This window comes from Macaca nemestrina, chromosome 11 (genome assembly GCF_043159975.1).
Source record: "Macaca nemestrina isolate mMacNem1 chromosome 11, mMacNem.hap1, whole genome shotgun sequence".
Taxonomy (NCBI): Eukaryota; Metazoa; Chordata; class Mammalia; order Primates; family Cercopithecidae; genus Macaca; species Macaca nemestrina.
The window spans coordinates 87,640,371-87,655,431 of NC_092135.1; the positions used below are offsets into that span (position 1 = coordinate 87,640,371).

The 15,061-nt window shown below is 41.6% G+C and overlaps 1 protein-coding gene across 14 annotated transcripts in view; it reads left to right on the forward strand.

Moving 5' to 3' along the window:
• The first annotated feature begins 2,025 nt into the window (after positions 1-2,025).
• LOC105468228 (ankyrin and armadillo repeat containing) overlaps positions 2,026-15,061 on the forward strand; it is an 82,883-nt gene continuing 69,847 nt past the window's right edge. For 7 of the 14 annotated variants that reach the window (XM_024788636.2, XM_071073063.1, XM_024788638.2 and 4 more), the window contains exons 1-2: positions 2,028-3,715; positions 5,369-6,004. In XM_024788636.2, the coding sequence (XP_024644404.2) occupies positions 5,404-6,004 (601 nt within the window). In that variant the 5' untranslated portion in view covers positions 2,028-3,715; positions 5,369-5,403. Of the gene's footprint in view, positions 3,716-5,368; positions 6,005-15,061 lie in introns of all 14 variants that reach the window. The other 7 variants (XM_024788643.2, XM_024788642.2, XM_071073061.1 and 4 more) reach the window with 4 other exon arrangements.

Genomic DNA, 15,061 nt, shown 5'->3' on the forward strand with positions numbered 1-15,061 from the left:
CTTGGGAGGCCAAAGCAGAGGGATCTCTTAAGGCCAGGAGTTTGAGACCAGCCTGGGCAACATGATGAAACCCCATGTCTACTAAAAAAAAAAAAAAAAAAGTACAGAAAATGAACTGGGCATGGAAGCATGTGCCTCCCTACTTGGGAGGCAGAGGTGGGAGGATCACTTGAACCCAGGAAGTGGAGGCTGCAGTGAGGCTAGGATCACACCACTGCACTCCAGCCTGGGTGACAGTGAAACCCTGTCTCTAAAAAAATAAATAAATAATAAAAATCAAGAGATTAGAAAAGTTGGAATTTCATCCCTACCCACCCACCTCTGGGAGGGAAAGTGTTGCTGAAGGTTAAGGTCTATTAAACTCTATAAAAACTGTGGAACAAGATTTGATGAGCCTCTGGTTTGCTGAACATGTGGAGGTGCTGGGAGTGTGGCATGCCCAGAGAGGACATGGAGGCTCCCTCTCACTGTAATATTTTTTGAATACTTTGCCTTATGCATCTCTTCAATTTGGCTGTGCTGAGATGTATCCTATATCATAAGCCAGTAACGTAAGTATTTCTATGAGTGCTGTGAGTCATTCTAGCAAATTATCAAACCTGAATAGGGGGTCATGAAAACACCCAATTTATGTAGCTGGTTAATCAGAAGTACCAGAGATCCAGACTTGAAATTGCCATCTAAAGTAGAGACACCTTTGGCACTGAGCCCTTAAGTTGAAGGATCTGACACTAACTCCAGGAAGATAGAGGCAGGATTAAACTGTAGGATACCCAGCTGGTATTCAGAGAGCTGGAGAATTGCTTGGTGTAGAAAAAATCCACACATCTGATGTCAGAAGTGTTGTGTGAGAGGGAAGAGAAAGTTTGTTTTCCCAGACTCACTATCTTTGATAGTTCCATCCAGAAATGATTCAGTTCCCTCTCCTCAGGGACCATGGTTTAGACAGGGTCGTGTTTCACAGATGAAAGAACTATAGGTTTAAAGAAGTTAAACAATTTGCTTGAGGTTCACCCTCCTGAACAGTACTTGTTACTTCTATTACATCTCTTTAGGCAGGTCATTTTCCCACCCCAATAACTTTTTAAGATTACAGTTGACCCCTGAACAGCACATTGGAACTGTGCAGTTCCACTTATATGTGGATTTTCTTCTGCCTCTGCCACCCCGGAGACAGCAAAACCAGCCCTTCCTCCTCCTCCTCAGCCTAGTCAACCTGAAGACAAGGATGAATACGTCTTCCTCTATTTACCATGTCTTGCCTCTCATCCACAGTCACTCTCCCCACCTTTTTGTCTATTCACTCCAACCTGACATCCACCCACATTACTCAACTGTTAACTGCCATACCAGTGTCACTGTGAAATCTGTCCATTAGGGTTGACACTGTTTCTGGATCTGGCCACCCTTTGATTCTTTAATCATAGTAGCAAAGAAATTTTATGATCCTGACAAACAGGTCAGTAACCTGGCAAGGGCTTTCACATGCCCCGAATTTATTCCCTGGAAGATGCAATTTTCAACCCAAATTTAGATACTACCTACATAGCTTTCACCCCTCAATCTGGAAGCAGACAACTTCAAGTGTTTGTGTGGACCTGAGCACTAAATTGACATTGCTTATATTGGGAGTAGATGAACTTAAGAGGTTTGCCCCACGGCTTAGAATTGAATATTATAACAAAAATACAGTTCAATACTGAAAATAGCTATGACTTAATAATGCTATATTCCAGGGGCTACTCTATTCTATGAGATTTAAATGTATTAATCAGTCAAATTTTTATAAGGAATTTCCAGGTCATCTGCTCCAGAAGGATACTTGTGAGAGAGACAGAGAGAGAGAGAGGATATACATGCATGTGTGTGAACACCAAGAGGGCCTGGGTATTTACAACCTTCTGCTATTCAATCTCATTAGCTCTGGGATGGAGTCCTGTGTTGATCCTTTAAAAAAGGAGACAACTCTTTACCAAGATTTGAAAGCCCTGAAATAGTCCTCTTAAATTAATATTTATTTCCATGGTAGCTAAAATAATGACTTGATTACTGGAAGAGAAATTCTGCCCCAAACAGTCACCAAGAACTTCCATGTTGCTACATTCAGTGGAAGAGTTTGTTCTCGTCTCCCCTGACCGAGCAGCAGCATCCAATAAAGTTGGCCATTCCTTTTTTTTTTTTTTCCCCACACACTTCTTCGGCTTCTGTGACCAATTTTGGTTTTCCTCCTGCCTTCTTGGCTGTTCTTTCATTGTCTTCTTTGCTGATTCCACTCTCTCTACCTGACCTTTAAATGTTAAATTTCTCGGGTCTCTAATCCTTGGTTCTCAACTCCTCATTCTGTACGCTCTCCCTTGGTGATTTCAACCCCACCCCTGGCTTCAATTACTATAAACCTGCCAAAATTTATACGTCTAACCGTTACTGCCATTCTTAGCCCAGAACTGTTTATCTAAAGCATATCTCACATCTCAATTTCTCTCACAGGTATTTCAAGGTCAATTATGTACACAACTGAACTCTTAATCTTGCCCTGATATCCTGTTGCTCCTGACAAAAATGTGGCTCTCACTTGGACACAACCTTCTTTTTCAACATATCCCCATTCAATCTGTCACCAACAGGCAACCTCATTATTTTTCAAATCTGTCCACAGTCCCTGAGCCCCACCTCCACTGCCACTACTCTAGGCTAATCCTTTGGGATGAAATTCAAAATCATTACTCAGCAGCCTGCATGATCTGTCGATCGCGCACCTCTGCAGCTCGGTTTGTGCCCCCATCTCTCTTGTTCCCTAAGCAGGGTTTTGCTCGGTTTCTCAATCATTTCAACTTTGTTCTCACTTCATTTCTTTCTCTCCTGCTGTTCCCTGTTCCTGAAAAGCTACTTGTCCAGTTCTTTGCTTGGGTAGCTCTTTTTCATTTTCTAGGCCCGGAGGGGGAAAGGGCACTTCCTCAGGCAGCCTTTCCGAGCCCTGAGCTAGGTTAGCTTTCATTCGAGTGCTGTCATTCCATCTAATATTGGCACACTGTTAAATATAGCTGCGAGATGATCTGTTCAACTGTAAGCTTCTTGGGGTTTCGTGTCTGCCCTGTTTTCTAGGGTTTCCAGTGCCTGACTCATAATAGGTGTTCCATAAATGCTTGTTGAATGAAAGAATGATGATGGAGGTGGCATTCCAACTCGGGACTGCCTCAACGCCCGGCGCTTTCTCCTCTGCCACTCTGTTTTGGTGTTTTAGCAGAGGCAGATAGTGAGGGCGGCACAGTGCCCACGGCATGCGGCTGGACTGAGCGCTAAAGCAGGCTTGGGAAGATGAGCACGCGGCGGGTCTGAGCCAGCCAAGGGGCCGGGCGCCGCCTGGGGGCGCTGGTGCTGCTGCGGGATGCACCAGGCCTAGTCGCCCGCAAGCTCCGCCTCAGGAGCGGCCCCGCCACCCCACGACCCGGAGGACCAACCGCTTCGACCCGCGCCCGGGCGGCGGCAGTGTTGGCGGGCGCGGCGAGGAGGGCCGGGCAGACACGGTGGGGCGAAAAGCCCTGAAAGTTCCTCTCAGTTCCTTCCGGTGCGCCTCCCGCTGGCCCATGCAGGGGCCCTGAGGGCGGATTCAAGGCCCCGCGAGAAGTCATCTAAGGCGGCGACGACTGTTCCCAGCCCCACTGGAACGGCGCGGACGCAGCGCCCCTCTCTCGGACAAGAAAACAGTCATTCTAGAGTAGGTTCCTCCCCTTTCCTTGTTCTATCCCCTTTCCCGTGCCCACGGCTGACGCGAGCTGCTTTTAGACGTGGGTCTGGGCTTGAGTATGGACAGACGTGGGTTCTGTTTCTGAAAGGCGTAAAACCTCAGACATGTCCTGCAACCTCCTGGTCTCCGTTTCTGCCCCTATAAAGTGGGCATAACAAGGTCTGACTCACTCACCTGGGGTCTCAGGTGTGGCGCCCAAACAAGCAGTATCAGCATTTCCTGTAACTTTACTAAAATGCATATTTCCTGGCCCCACTACAGCTCATTGAATCAGAAACTCAGTGGTGGGTTTCAGTGATTTGTATTTGAACAAGCCCCAGGTGATTTTGATACAAGCTAAATTTTGAGAACCACTATATAATAGAGACCAATCAGATGAAATAAATAAAACCATTCTATAGTAAAGAGCCTGACATATAGTAGATGCTCAATAAATAGTAGTTGTGGTTATTATTATTTAAGGAATAGAGAGGCATTCATTGGCACAGAAATTGAAGGTTAAGCAGATGCTGCTTTCCTTTTCTTTTTCTTCTTTTTTGAGACAGTGTTTCACACTTGTTGCCCACGCTAGAGTGCAATGGCGCGATCTTGGCTCACTGTAACCTCTGCCTCCCAGGTTCAAGTGATTCTCCTGTCTCAGCCTCCCTGAGTAGCTGGGATTACAGGCATACCACCACGTTTGGCTAATTTTGTATTTTTAGTAGAGACGGGGTTTCTCCATGTTTGTCAGGCTGGTCTCGAACTCCTGACCTCAGGTGATCTGCCTGCCTCGGCCTCCCAAAATGCTGGGATTACTTGCGTGTGCCACGGCGCCCTGCCCTTTCCTTTTCTTTCATGCAGGTCATTATAGTCTTGCTTTAAAAAACTGAAAACAAAATAAATATCCATATGGTTTGGATATTTATCCCCGCCAAATCTCATGTTAAAATAGATTCCCCAATGTTGGAGGTAGGGCTTGTTGTGGGGTGTTTGGATTATGGGGGCGGATCCCTCATGAATGGTTTGATGCTTTCCTGGCAGAGTGAACTCTACCTCTGAGCTCATGAAAGATCTGTTTGTTTAAGAATAGACACCTCCCCTTTCTCTCTATTGTTCCCTCTCTTACCATGTGACACACTGGCTCCCCTTCCCCTTCCACCATGATTGTAAGCTTGGTCTCCCCAGAAGCTGAGCAGATGCTGGTGCCATGCTTGTACAGCCTGCAGACTTGTGAGCCAAATAAACCTCTTTTCTTTATAAATTATGCAGTCTCAGGTACTACTTTATAGCAACACAGACAGACACAAACATACACAAAAGAATGCCTCTCCAACAACAAAATAGGTATGTAACAGTAGCTTCTCACACATAAACTTAACATTTCTTTTTGACATGCATCTTCTTGTCTTTTGACTTCTTTGAAAAGCAGAACATGGTTAATATTAAAGATTTTATAATTTTAATTATTTTAATTCAAATTTCAGCTTTCATGTACTGCAGTTATTTTTAATTTGAAAACTGTAACCGTTGACCATGAAAAATTAACCTTATATAGGTGAAAGGTACAGATTTATTTCTACAGAAATCCAGTGTCATTGCCATGTCAGATTTTATTGATAATCTTTTCCTTTTTATTCATTGCAGAAGTTTCAAAAAGGACACAGTAGATTTAATTGGAAATGTTAAGATTGCCCAAAAAAGGATTACCTAGATTTGAGCAAGTTCAAGATGAAGAAACCTACCTGGAAAATTTAGCAATACAAAGAAATGCATCTGCTTTTTTTGAAAAATATGATCGGAGTGAAATACAAGAGTTACTAACTACTGCACTAGTTAGCTGGTTGTCTACCAAAGAAGATGTTCGCTCTCAAGGAGACCTCCCGTGTGGAATTATGAGTCAAATGAATAATGTAGGCTTCTCCACTGCAATCCTACTGACTCCCGTGGACCCTACTGCCCTCTTAGACTATAGAGAAGTCCATCAAATGATAAGAGAGTTGGCTATTGGAATTTATTGCCTAAATCAAATCCCTTCCATCAGTTTAGAAGCTAATTATGATCAGAGTTCTTCTTGTCAGTTACCTCCAGCTTATTATGATACCAGAATTGGGCAAATTCTGATTAATATTGACTACATGCTAAAAGCACTATGGCATGGAATATATATGCCCAAAGAAAAACGAGCTAGATTCTCTGAATTGTGGCGTACCATCATGGACATTGATGCCGATGGAAAACCTCAAACAAATAAAGACATTTTTTCAGAGTTTAGTTCAGCAGGTAAGAGAATTTAACACTTCTTAAAATATTTTTTTTTTTTTTTTTTTTTTTTTTTTTGAGACGGAGTCTTACTGCGTTGCCCAGGGTGGTCACGAACTCCTGAGCTCAAGCCATTCACCCACCCAGGCCTCCCAAAGTGCTGGGATTACAGGTGTGAGTCACTGCAGGTGGCCCCTTCTTAATTATTTTTATTCAAAGCCATTTTTTAAATGTTTAAATTTTATTTCAGTAGTTTTTGGGGGAACAGGTGATTTTTGGTTACATGGCTAAGTTCTTTAGTGGTGATTTCTGAGATTTTGGTGCACCGGTCACCCGAGCAGTGTACATGGTACCCCATGTATAGACTTTTATCCCTCACTCTCCTCCTACCTTTCCTCTAGAGTCCCCAAAGTCCATTATATCATTCTTATGCCTTTGCATCCTCATAGCTTAGCTCCCACTTATAAGGGTGAACATAGAATACTTGGCTTGCCATTCCTGAGTTACTTCACTTAGAATAATGGTCTCCAACTCCATCCATGTTGCTGTGAATGCCATTATTTCATTCATTTTTATGGCTGAGTAGTATTCCATGGTATATATATTTTCTTTTTTTTTTTTTTGGAAATGGGGGTCTCCCTATGTTGAACAGGCTGGCCTCGAACCCCTGGCCTCAAACGATCCTCCCATCTTGACTTCCTAGAATGCTGGGATTACAGACATGAGCCACTGCACCCGGCCACCACTTTATCTACTCATTGGTTGATGGGCATTTAGACTGGTTCCATATTTTTGCAATTGCGAATTGTCGTGCTATAAACATGCGTGTGCAAGTGTCTTTTTCATATAGTGACTTCTTTTCCTCTGGGTAGATACCTGGTAGTGGGATTGCTGGATCAAATGGTAGTTCTACATTTAGTTCTTTAAGGAATCTCCATACTGTTTTCCATAGTGGTTGTACTAGTTTACATTACAATTCCACCAGCAGTGTAAGTATTCCCTTTTTACCACAACCATGCAAACATCTATTATTTTTTGATTTTTAAATTATGGCCATTCTTGCAGGAGTAAGATGGTATCTCAGTGTGGTTTGATTTGCATTTCTCTGATAATTAGTGATGTTGAGCATTTTTCATATGTCTGTTGGCCTTTTGTATATCTTCATTTGAGAATTGTCTATTCATATCTTTTGCCCACTTTTTGATGGGAATGTTTGTTTTCTTTTTGCTGATTTGTTTGAGTTCCTTGTAGATTCTGGATATTAGTCCTTCGTTGGAAGCATAGTTTGCAAATATTTTCTCCCACTCTGTGGGTTGTCTGTTTACTCAATATGAGTTTCTGTTTCTTTTGCTGTTTAAAAGCTTTTTAGTTTAATTAGGTCACATCTATTTATGTTTGTTTTTGTTGCATTTGCTTTTGGGTTCTTGGTCATGAACTGTTTGCCTAAGCCAATGTCTAGAAGGGTTTGCCCAAGTTATCTTCTAGAATTTTTATGGTTTCAGGTCTTAGATTTAGTTCTTGATCCATCTCGAGTTGATTTTTGATAAGCTGAGAGATGAAGATCCAGCTTCATGTGGCTTGCCAATTATCCCAGCACCATTTGTTGAATAAGGGTGCCCTTTCCCCACTTTACGTTTGTGTTTGCTTTGTCAAAGATCAGTTGCCCATAAGTACTTGGTTTTATTTCCAGGTTCTCTATTCTGTTCCATTGGTCTGTGTGCCTATTTTTATACCAGTACCATGCTGTTTTGGTAAGTATAGCCTTGTAGTATAGTTTGAAGCAGGTAATGTGATGCCTCCAGATTTATCCTTTTTGCTTAGTCTTGCTTTAGCTATGTGGGCTCATTTTGGTTCTATATGACTTTTAGGATTGTTTTTTCTAGTTCTGTGAGGAATGATGATAGTATTTCTATGAGAATTGCATTGAATCTGTAGATTGCTTTTGGCAGTATGGTCATTTTCACAATATTGATTCTACCCATCAATGAGCATGGGATGTGTTTTCATTTGTTTGTGTCATCAATGATTTCTTTCAGCAGTGTTTTGTAGTTTTCCTTGTAAAAATTATTCACCTCCTTGATTAGGTATATTCCTAAGTATTTTATTTTATGTTATGTTATTTTACTTTCTTTTGTTTTTTGCAACTGTTGTAAAAGGGATTGAGTTCTTGATTTGAGTCTCAGCTTGGTTGTTGTTGGTGTATAGCAGTGCTACTGATTGGTGTTCATTGATTTTGTATCCTGAAACTTTACTGAGTTCCTTTATGGCATCTAGGAGGTTTTTGGATGAATCTTTAGTGTTTTCTAGGCATATGATCTTATCATTGGCAAACAGCCACAGTTTGACTTCTTCTTTACCAAATTGGATGCCCATTATTTATTTCTCTTGTCTGATTCTTCTGGCTAGGACTTCCAGTACTATGTTGAATAGAAGTGGTGAGAGTGAGCATCCTTGTCTTGTTCCAGTTCTCAGGGGAAATGCTTTCAACTTTTTCCTGTTCAGTATAATGTTGGCTGTGGGTTTGTTATAGAGGACTTTTATTACCTTGAGGTATGTCTCTTCTATGGCCATTTTGCTGAGAGTTTTAATCATAAAGCAATGCTGGATTTTGTCAAATGCTTTTTCTGCATCTATTGAGATGATTTTTGTTTTTGATTCTGTCTATATAATGTATCATATATATTGACTTGCATATGTTAAACCATCCCTTCATCCCTGGTATGAAACCCACTTGATCATGGTGTATTATCTCTCTGATACGCTGTCAGATTCCATTAGTATTTTCTTGAGGATTTTTGCATCCATGTTCATCATGGATATTGGTCTGTAGTTTTCTTTTTTTGTTATGTCCTTTCCTGGTTTGGATATTAGGGTGTTACTGACTTCACAGAATAATTTGGGGAGAATTCCCTCTTTATCTTTTGGAATAGTTTCAGTAAGAATGATACCAGTTCTTCTTTGAATGTCTCATAGAATGCAGCTGTGAATCCATCTGGTCCTGGACTTTTTTGTTGTTGGCAATTTTTTATTGTTTCAAGCTCTCTACTTGTTATTGGTCTGTTCAGAGTTTCTGTTTCTTCCTGATTTAATCTAGGAGGGTTGTATATTTCCAGGAATTTATCCATCTCCTCTAGATTTTCTAGTTTGTACATATAAAGGTGTTTATAGTAACCCCAAATGATCTTTTGTATTTCTGTGGTATCAGTTGTAATGATTCCTGTTTCATTTCTAGTTGAGCTTATTTGGATCTTCTCTCTTCTTTTCTTGGTTAATCTAGCTAATCGTGTATCAATTTTATCTTTTCAAAAAAACAGCTTTTTGTTTCATTGATCTTTCGTATTGTTTTCTTGTTTCAATTTCATTTAGTTCCGCTCTAATCTTTATTTCTTTTCTTCTACTTGGTTTGGGTTTGGTTTGTTCCCGTTTCTCTAGTTCCTTGAGGTGTAACCTTAGATTGTCTATTTGTGTTCTTTCAGACTTTTTAATGTAGGCATTTAATGCTATGAACTTTCCTCTTAGCTCCACTTTTGCTGTAATCCCAGACGTTTTGATATCACTATTATCGTTTGGTTCAAAGATTTTTAAATTTCCATCTTGGTTTCATTGTTGACCCAAAGATCATTCTGGAGCAGATTATTTAATTTCCATGTGTTTGTATAGTTTTGTGGGTTCCTTTTGGAGTTAATTTCCAGTTTATTCCACTGTGATCTGAGAGGATACTTTATATAATTTTGATTTTCTTAAATTAATTGAGACTTGTTTTGTGACCTGTCATATGATCTGTCTTGGAGAATGTTAAGCCATTTTTTTAATTTAAAGGTAATTTATCTGGATCAAGGTGATGCTAAGAGCTTTGTGAAGACCTGAGGTCCGTGGAGGTTAAGGATCAGCAAGAGTGGGTGATGGTTTCCAACAGCGTTAGAGCCTTGACATTTCTGACAAAAATTGTGTTTACTTTTGTTTCCCTCTTTACAAATTTACCTGAGGCTCTCATTTGAGAGGACGTGGGACTGATGATTCATCATTCTGAATGGGCATATGCCAAATTGGTAAAGAAACAACAGCCTCTCTTTAGATTCAGATATCTAGATGGAAACTTTCAGTATAGAAGTCAAATTCTAGAAAGTGATAAAGGTTAGATACATATTGATTAATCATCCACATGTTAAAGCCACGAGAGCCTTTGGATCATCCAGTTAGAGCACCAACAGAGACCTGGTCATGGCAGGAAGGAGCACATGTCTTGTGTAACTAAGGGAAGAGGGCTCCTGCTTACTTGATGACAAAGTTAGTTACATCAAGCCACTTCATGGCCCAGGATCTGGTCTATTTCATCCAGCTGTGTGTCATATCTGAGGCTGCCACCCTCTATGAGGATTCCCTTGCAGTGGTGCACCTGGTCAGGGGATCAGAGACACATAGGAACATTCTAGTCAAGTTGTAGGTGGAAAGGGAGAGCACCAAAAGACTAATGCTGTCTGTTTACTACACCTACATTTTCAGGGGTGATACTCAAAACAACCACCAGCACATTACTGGCACTGACCAATCAGAATGGACGTCAGCCATAATGCTGGAGCAGGGTCTCGGAGACCTCCTGCTTGTCATATTTACCCTTTTCTGGATCATGGAGCTTTTCAGGGGATCCCTGGGGAGGGAGGTATTCAGTGAGCTTGGGGCTGCAGCAATTCAGTTTGCCAGTTGAGGGTTGTGTATTTTAACAATGTGGCGTTACTGATGCATATTAGCTAAATATCAGTCCTTTCCTGATAGGAAACTTACATCTTGAGTTTTGTGATTCTACTTTTAAAATATCTCTCAAAATCATCTACTTTGGCTTATCTCTACTGCAACACTGTAGTACAGAATACCCTTTTCCACTGCAACAGCATTCTGACTGCTCTCTGCCTCAAACCTTTTTAAAATTGTTTATAAATGAGGTTGGAAACCTTAACAAATTCAGTCAGTCTACTATCATGTGCCTGGGGATAGTGTTGGGTGTGTTTACAATAAAGTGCTTAATGCTGTTGGCTCCTGGACAATCAAGGATGAGCATCACAGCCATGCATGGTGGAATCTGTCTTTATTCCCAGCTACTCAGGAGGCTGAGGCAGGAGAATTACTTGAGGCCAGAAGTTCGAGGCTGTAGTGTGCTATGTTCGCACCTGTGAATAACCAGCACTCTGCAGCCGGGAAACATAGTGAGAAACCCATCTCTTAGGGAAAAAAAAACAAGATGAACATTACACCTAGGAGAAATATTTTTTTCTCCCTCCACTGCACATTGGGTGTCTGCTTTAGAAACTTCAACAATGTGTTGTGCAAGCAATGGTAAATGACCACCAGCATACATACTAGACCTACTGAAGTAGTTTATAGGGGGAAACTCATGGTGGCAGTAGCAGGAATAGGCACAGGTTTCCCCATCATGCACCACACCTGGAGTACCACTGTGAAATCCTACAGGGCCAATAGTCAGACTCTAAGAAAGGGACCTGAACCCTTGGGCTTTTATGCTACCTGATTAAAGAAGCATCAGGTCAGAGGAAAGGATACAAGAGCAAGATGTTTTAGCCTAGGTTACCCTCCAAATTGCATCAGAAACAAGGACATGAGTCAAGTTAGTTTTTGAGAAATGATTCCAAGGAACAGGAGTGAGGGACAGGAAAAGTGAATAGAAAAGGAGGGAGCATCAACCCAAGAATGTGCTGTTGAGCTTTTTCACCACTTTGGCAATTGGGATTTATTTCGTTGGGACATTCTGAGGAGTCGTATAGAATACACTGCAGAATTGCCAGCCTAAGGGATGTGCTATGGTCTGAATGTTTATGTCTCCCTGAAATTCAAATGTTGAAACCTAATCACCAATGGCATTAGGACACGGGACCATTGGAGGGTGATTAGTTCATGAGGACAGACCCTCATGAATGGAATTAATGCCCTTATAAAAGAGGCCCCAGAGAGCTGCCCTGTCCCTTCCACCCTGTACGGATACAGCAAGAAGGTAACATCCATGAACCAGGGAATGGGTCCTCATCAGACACCACATCTAACTTGATCTTGGATATCCCAGCCCTTACAGCTGTGAGAAATAATTTTCTATTCTTTATAAGCTACCCAGTCTATGCTATTTTCTTATAATAGCTCTAAATGATTAAGACAGGATAGATAAGGGAAGAGTGTATCCACTGGCTACTGTCTCTCATTAGCCAAAGTTTGAATGGAGGGTTAACTTGCTCATGCTTTCAGATTTGTTCCTACACCAGAATGGCTGGATGGGTTCCATCAGGAGTCTTGACAGCAGTGGCAGAGAAGCTTCAGGGCAAAAATAATCCTGTGGTGCACTTGAGGCGAGGTACAGTCAGGTCAAGTCTGTGTGGAGCAAAAACTACAGTTTAAAAATGTGGTCTGAAAGGATGTGAGGTAGGGAACAAAAGATGTCTAATACACAGTGTGACTCATGGAAACTTGGTTGCAGCCTTTTCTTCCAAGCTTAGTGTTACAGACTGAGGGAGTGTACTACCTCGCCACTGGCATGATCAGAGAGCTGTTGTCCAAGCTTTGTAATTGCAGGTACACGGTGTCAAGCTAGCAGCAGTGTAAGTTGTTACATCACTATTCACGTTTGGGAAAACAGCAGCTCCTCTCTTGGCATGACTGGGAAACTGTTCACACCTTGCAGCTGACCATGTGATTACCTTAAACACTGTGCCACAGCGGATTTCCAAGGAATTGTGCGGAAAGCCAACTCTTTTTGGGAGGGCAGACTGCTGGGAATCAGTCTTGGCCAAGTTAACCTTTACCTCTCACTTAGCTTTGCACTGTGCAAACCACCAGCAACATCATTCTTTAAAAACAGTAGCAATAGTAGAGTAGAGCACACCAAAAATCTGGTCATGTTACCCAGGTTTCTCAGCAGGTATTTTAGTTAGGGTGGATCCCTTCATCTAATTCATAAATTCTTGAACTCTTTCCAGAAGGCTAGGAGGATGGAAGGAAAGAAGAAAACATCTCATGATAGCAAAATAGCAGAAGGGAACTTTTAATAGAAATATTGAGAAAAAATGGGAACTTATTTAATATCACAAGTGAGTAATGTGAGTTGGGTTGTTTTGTTCTCTGTTCATTCCCTGTCCTCTATCTGGAATGCCTTCTTCCTGCTCACCCCACACCACTCGTCCACATTCTTCCTATGGTTATTGCTACTCATTTTTTGAGACTTGATTCAGACACTGCCTCCTCTATTCTGACTCTTATCTGTGCACAGAAAAATACTTTGTATTTTGAATTGAAATTATTGGCTTCATTTCTTTCTTCCTTATTAGACATTAAGCTCCTTCTTGAGAGCACAGAAAATTGTGTCTTTTTTGGTTTGATTTTAAATTCTCAGCACCTTATACAGTGCATGACATATAGTAAACTTTCAATACATGTAGAAATTAAATGGGTAATAATAGAATATAAGGGAATTCGTCTGGCACAGTGGCTCACACCTGCAATTCCAGCACTTTAGGAGGCTGAGGTAGGTGGTTCGCTTGAGCTCAGGAGTTCGAGACCAGGCTGGCCAACGTGGTAAAACCCCGTCTCTACAAAATACACAAAAATTAGCTGGGCGTGGTGGTGCACGCCTGTAGTCCCAGATGCTTGGGAGGCGGGGGTGGGAAGATCACTTGAGCTCAGGAGGTTGAGGCTGCTGCAGTGAGCCAAGATCATACCACTACACTCCAGCCTGGGTGACAGAGACCCTGGCTCCAAAAAAAAAAAAAAAAAAAGAGGTTAAAGCTGTGGAAACTTTTTTTCCCCTCATTCCCCTCATCCTCCAAATTTCATTTGATGCAATTTTTTATTAAATTCCTTTTCATTATTTACTTTCCTATGACTTTGTATGTATTTCTTCCAGCTTATTTACATAATGTGCACTTTGTTTTTTTATTTTTATTTTTTTTAAGGGACAAGCTCTTACTCTGTCACCCAGGCTTGAGTGCAGTGGTATGAGCTCAGCTCATTGTAGTCTCAGACTCCTGGGCTCAAGTGATCTTCCTGCCTCAGCCTCCTGAGTAACTGGGACTACAGGAATGTGCCACCATGCCCAGCTAATTTTTTTGTTTTTTATTTTTTGTAGAGATAGGTCTTACTATGTCACTATGTTGTCCCTGCTGGAACATTTCCTTTCTTTAATAACTTTATTTTTCTTTTTTTTGCTTCTGGTCCTTGATTCAGGGAACATTATTTTTCATGATATGAACAATCATGTTTTTTTTATTTTTTCAAGTAGCTGAATTTTACATGTACTTATTACTAATTCAGTTCCAGTCTTTCGAAGGGAAATACTGAACTCTTCTTGATAAAAAATGGGATATGAAGTTCCATTTTTTCCTTAGAGATGTCTTTCTTGATAACTTCATCCTTCCTTTTGTCAGAACTCATTGCTTTAAGCCTACTTCACTTTCCTTTAGCACCCCTCCCTGCCCCTGGTCCTATAATTCCAGTGTCTCTTTCATCTGAGAGGCTCTCCTCACCTGCCTGGCGACCCTTGCTGCTTGTTTTCATTTAAGAGTGAGGCAGGAACACTGGTAGACCTCACTGCAGAGTGATGAGGAGGAACCCCTGACATTCCACTGGGAAGCCTGTCCCCCAGATGTTATATCTGCAGGTCTGTTTCCTCCAGTCTCCTGCTTGGAGGGAGGGCTGTGAGTCTGGGGCCAAGGGAGGCGAAGTGCTGAACTGTGGCTATCTCAGTTCAGCACTCAGACTCTCATTTAACTAGTTTTCAGCACACTGCTCCTCCCAACTCTCAGCTGTGCTTTGTACCCTTTTAGTGAGAAAGAGGAGGAGGACTGTGCTATCTGGGGAAGGTGATTGGGGTCTCACTACACCTTTTGTTTTAAAAAAATTCTTACACCATGGCCTGTCCTTCACAGCCTCCACATAATGCTTTCAATTTCTAAGGCTTCTTGTGTTTTTTGTTGGCTCCCAGCCACCCCAAGCCATGAGGTTTTAGTGCTATCAACAATCCCTCTGGCTTTTTAGACTTCTTTAAACTGCCAGAATCCCTCTCACTTCTTTATAATTTATCTA